Source organism: Primulina tabacum, chromosome 8 (assembly GCF_025594145.1).
Source record: "Primulina tabacum isolate GXHZ01 chromosome 8, ASM2559414v2, whole genome shotgun sequence".
Taxonomy (NCBI): Eukaryota; Viridiplantae; Streptophyta; class Magnoliopsida; order Lamiales; family Gesneriaceae; genus Primulina; species Primulina tabacum.
Window position 1 is genome coordinate 13,277,206 of NC_134557.1, and position 5,779 is coordinate 13,282,984.

Genomic DNA, 5,779 nt, shown 5'->3' on the forward strand with positions numbered 1-5,779 from the left:
AAATAGCCGTCAAAGGTGTCAAGACTCAATATGTTATGCCAATACAATTAATGCATGAATTCATCATATTAAACATTCAAGGCACATAATAGCAAACAACATTCACCGAATATTCTTACACGCCAATATAAGAGTCATAAAGATATAGGTTTGAGATTACCTCAACTTCAACTTACAATACCACAGAAAATCTTAAGGGCTATCAGCTGAACTCGCCCAAAAATAAAACCTACAATATAAATTCACTATATACTTTAATATAATGCACTCCAACTGACTAAAATAATTTAATTCGAAGCGGTTAAAATTCGAATTCCGGACAGCCTACAAAGCCTGTTTAGAATCTGAAATTTCAAGTTTAATACCTCAAGAATCAAGACTAAAATGCACAACAATGATCTCGGAGAAGTAGCTCGCCGGAAATGTCACCGGAAACACTGTTCGCGCACCGAAAACCTTTCTGAAAATTAGGGGAAAAGCTTAATACTTCACTTTTATAAAGTGAAGGATCATTTGCTCAGCATCTTTGGGACGCTTCAAACAAAATATTCTCCAATGAGCCGCAATAGCTCGTGTTCTAAGAATATTAACACCGATGAATTAAATCGAGTTTGATTTTAGAATCAAGCGGAAGAAACTCGAAGTAATCCTTCGTGAAGAGTACTGATATATTTAGAAAACATTTTAACTTTTGTAAACTGACTAACTGAAATAAGACAGATTAGTTTTTGCCTTCTTCAGTTCAGTTACGGTGACAACTGAACTGACGAATACTCAAACTGATCAAAATAGTATGAAAACAATAGTTAATCAGTTAACTACACAAGATATGTTTATGGATGTTCGGAGACTTCAACTGCTCCTACGTCACCCCTTCTATCTCCATGGATAGGATCCACTAGAAGATTTTGATCTATACAACTACTTGTATAAACCCACTCAGCTAGGACTTATACTACTGCCTAAACTGAACTCCTAGCTATGACTGAAGGCAGCACCTTCTAGGCAGCACTTCTTTAACGTCTATGTGTCAAAGACTACATACACAAGTTTAACATCTTTGTGCAAGACTGTTTTTGGATTGATTAGAGAGTGTTTGTGTGTGTGAGAACGGAACGAGGATGTTCTCACACACTGAGAGAAATATGCTTCTACTCTAAGCTGATATATCTGTGAAGAGTTCCCTCGACTGGGCTGAATGCTTCTCTCTTTAAGCTGATATTAATTTGAAGCGTGCCTTATATTTTCTCTCTTGTGTTGTGTGTGTCTATGGAATCTTCACTAATCTTCTCTTTAAATAGGCGGGAAAACTGATCGTACAGTGAGATTCATTGGTTGTATACGTTGCATCTTGAATTTGTTTCTTGGACTTTTTGTGTCTGCCCTTCTGAAACGTTTTGTCTTTAATGCACTGATGCAACGTCCATTATTGTCCTTTGACTGGATAATGGCTTTGTACCTTCACGTACAGCTGGATTCCACTTGAGAGAGTTTGTCTTCATCCTATAACTGAAATATTCTAACTGATGCTTCGAGCTAGCTGGTCAGTTGAGCTGATCTTTCAGTTGGGCTGGTGAAATCAGTTGACTCGTCAGTTGAACTGATTTCACACTAGTTCAGTTGGACTGATCAGTTGGGTTTCTTCATCAGTTGAACACTCCTTCGGCTGGCCAGGCTTCTGAGGTTTTCCTGCTGAATTACCTATCAACTTGACAATCAGCTGAACTGCTCAATTGACGTAATCAGTTAGACTGATTCATTTTGTGCGATCAGTTGGGTCTTTAGTTTTGCGATGTAAACATCTTGTAAGTGATCCTAGATGCTACACACTAAGGTAGATCATTAGTAACATAATTAACAGGTTTTGTTATCACCAAAATCAAGATTGCGAACTTGTAAAATTTCAACACAAAGTAATCCACCGAGAACAACCAATAATCGAAGCCAAAACCTTACCTAAAACCGAATCAAAGCTTACACGAACTGTTGCTGGAAAAACAGAACCGATCATGCTTGCAACCTTCCGATTCAAGGCAAGAAAGAAGCTAATATACTGAAGGAAGAAGATTGCTAACCTACTGCGCCAACATTCTCCGGCCGCTGGCGGTGATGCACGGTTTCTGCAGAAAGAAGAGAACGACGGGCAAGGCTGGCGAAGAGCTTCTGGATTTGAGCGATCTGATTCTTTCTTCTATCAAATGGATTTGGATATTTATAATTAAATGAAATGTGTTGGGCCTTTTAGGTATTGGGCCTCACAACTAGCGGGATGTAGGACTAGCTTTTAGTTCCTTTACGTGTATTATCCAATCATATAATTGGAAACCAAGTTTATTAAAAACAACTATTTCGTATATTTTAGTCATAATTTATGCAAACGGTCGCGACACGAGAACTTCTTAGAGAGGTCACCCATCGTAATTCTTCCCTCGCGCTAGCACGACTGTTACATTACAAATCATTCCATAATCATTCCAGAATCTAAACTGTTATTAAATATGAGTATCAAATAGGTTCAAATCATTCCAGAATCATAATTTTATATGCATAAACTTTCATATTATGTACTTAAAACCACATTCTAAATGATGAAGCACGACTGTTACATTACAAAATGCAATAATTATTTCTTATCCCACATGGTTTAAAACACTATCATGCAACATGCCAGCCATTCTGATCTTAAGTGCAATTGAAATATTTAGAAGTTATATAATAATGCAAAATAATCTTTATTAAATTCAAATTTTCGAAAATGTATAGTTAATATTTGTGTACACGAAAAAACCAGAATATTTTATTTGGTATCTAAATAGAAAAAGAAACATAGTTAAAAGTTCAAACCTCTGGGATTTTTTAAACGCATTTTTTAATGACAAAAACTTGTGTGAGACGGTCTCACAGGTCGTATTTTATGATACAGATCTTTTATTTGGATCATCCATGAAAAATTATTACTTTTTATGCTGAGAGTATTACTATTTACTGTGAATATCGGTAAGGTTGACCCGTCTCAAAGATAAAGATTCGTGAAACCAGTCTCACAAAAAACCTACTCTTTTTTAATACATAGTTTAATCACCAAATGTTGGAAATTTGGAATATCACGCGTTAAGTACGACCTATGAGATTAGAGAAGTTTTTGCCTGACATAAACACGTAATTAAGATAAATGAATTGACTTGCTAAACCCCACACAGTACATGCGCAACCTGCATTGTCAACTCTGGAAATGAAGAACAATTCTTCGCCATTTATATTCGTCATTAGGGTTGCGTTAGTGTATTATCACGCCATTACTCTTAATTACCATCTTGATGGAATGAATACTTCATCAGAAATCAGTGGCATGAAAAAACGGTTTCCGCCGCTGATGGAGGCGTTCCGAATCCTCACCGTTGCCGTCCTCAGCCTTATCCTCCCTCTCTCATTTCTCCTTCTTGCCCGCCTTTTCGTCGCCCGCTACCTCGGATTAATCTCCGCCTCCCACGATTCATTTAATTTATGCTCTATTTTCTTCTTTTTCAGCACGCAGCCCGTCATTCTCCAGCTAATGGTTTTTGTCATTACTCTATCATGTCTAGCTCATAGCTTAACCGGTAAATTGATTTTTCTATTTAGTCAATCCTCATCGGAGCCCTTTGTCCGACCCCATTTATACGTTGCATGGATTCTTCTCTGCGTTTTCCATATTTACGTGGGCCTTGGGGTTGAAGGGAGCATAGAAACCGGCATCGATGGATGCGGTCTCGGTCAACAGAGGAGTTTCGTATGTAGAGTGATTTTCTTTCTTGGGTTGCATGAGACAATGCTGTTTTGGAGCAGGATGGTGGTGAAGCCCGTGGTGGATGACACGTTCTTTGGTTTCTCGAAAGCTGAAGGTTGGGCGGATAATGTGTTGATGGGGCTGAGCTCAGGTGGACTGTGGTGGTGGCGTCTGCGAGAGGAGGTGGAGGCGGTTGTTATGTTGCCGGAGATATTGGGAATCGGGGTGGTGGGTTTCGTGTGGTGGTGGCTGTACTGTTCGACGGTGGCGATTGGGGTGGTTGTGGTGGTCAAAGGCTGTATTTTTACTGCGGTAATCATTTTCGGAGGTAGAAATGTCTTGGAAGGGGAAAGCCGTCCGGACCTGCATCATCCTCAGAAGCTTGATGTTGAACCGGTTTGATTAAACATATACATACATGTATATATAATTATATGTTTGTATGTATTAGGACATTCTATGGGACGAATTATACAGCTTGATAAATAAATTTCATAAAGTATTTTTGAAATTATTCTCACAGGAATCTATAATTATCTCGTGTGTTTATATATATTATATATATATAATTTCAAAATATATTTCAATTTCAAGCAGAGTGTTGTGAATTTCTACTTCAATTGTTTGTTGTCGATGATTGCCTAATAATTATAAAATAATTGAAGTTTCTTATTTACTAATTAATTTCAAAATATTTATATATTTTAGATAGCTGAGATCTTAATCTTTTTGTTAGGATGGATGTCTTGTTCTCAAGTTCTTGAGCACAATTAAGAATAATTAAATTGCAATTATATTATGACTTTTTGGTTGAATGTCTTTTCAAATTCTTAATTCACTTAGTATTCTCATATCATATTTTCAGTTCATTTACACTATTCATAAATATATTAATTAAACGTAATAAATAAATTTGGAGTAGGTCTATGATGAGACGGTCTCACAAATCTTTATTCGTGAGACATGTAATCTTTATCCGTTAAACGTATCAACCCTACCGATATTCACAATAAAAAATAATATTTTTAGCATAAAAAGTTATATTTTTTAATGGATAACCCAAATAAAAAATTCGTCTAAAAAAAACGACACATAAAACCGTCTCAAGTAAGTTTTTATCATAAACTTGTGACAGTTATGTTACCCAATAAAATGTATGAAACGAAAAAAATTTTGCAATTTGCTTGAAAAAGGTCATACCACGTACGGTTTGCAGGTGGGGAAGATGAGTGAAATGATGGACAAATTTTTTTATTAATTATAAAAAGTCACAATGACCTTTTTTCGTCAAATATGAACCGACCCCATAATAATGTCATTTCATAATCTTTCTTTAAAATATTTTATATCAATGATAAACGTATTAAATTATAATATTATTACAACTTTCGAGTTGTATATATATATATTTTAAAATGCTTATTTGACTTACTATCGGAATAGCTTATTTTAATTGGCTGATTACGGGTGAAACCCGTCGACCCTCCCGTCTGACCCGATGGCTTGAATGGGTCGAGCCGGTCAGGTTGACATTATTTTTATTATTATTTTAAAAAATGTGAACTATTGAGCCATGAAAAAGAATAAAACAGAAGAAGTCATAGAGTAAAGCGTGAGTACGTCTTGACTGCAAAAAGCAACGAAAATTATAATGATTGGAGGTTGAGATTTATGCTGATAGTACCATATTTTATGAGTCATAATTATGGTATTTGATTATTTGAGATCTTTGGAGAGATATTTTTTATGATGATAATGCTATTTTTTTAAAAAAAATTATTGTTTATTAAATAACAAATAATTTTTTTTAAAAAAATAAATCGGGCCGACCGTGGTTAAAGGACCACCCTGACCCGAACCTCTATATCCATAACTTGGACTGTAAACGTCCCGATCCTAACCCACCGGGTCCGACTAAGATCGGCATGTGGTCAGGTCTATTTTCAATTCATTTATGTTTCTCATAAATATATTAATTAAATATAATAGGACAGATATGTCACCCACTTAAAT

General features: G+C 35.8%; 1 protein-coding gene across 1 annotated transcript; it reads left to right on the forward strand.

Annotated features, from left to right (window-relative positions):
* The first annotated feature begins 3,232 nt into the window (after positions 1–3,232).
* Positions 3,233–4,168, forward strand: LOC142554587 (uncharacterized). Its single transcript, XM_075665250.1, has one exon. The coding sequence runs from the start codon at positions 3,233–3,235 to the stop codon at positions 4,166–4,168; it is 936 nt and encodes a 311-aa protein (XP_075521365.1).
* Positions 4,169–5,779: the final 1,611 nt, after the last annotated feature.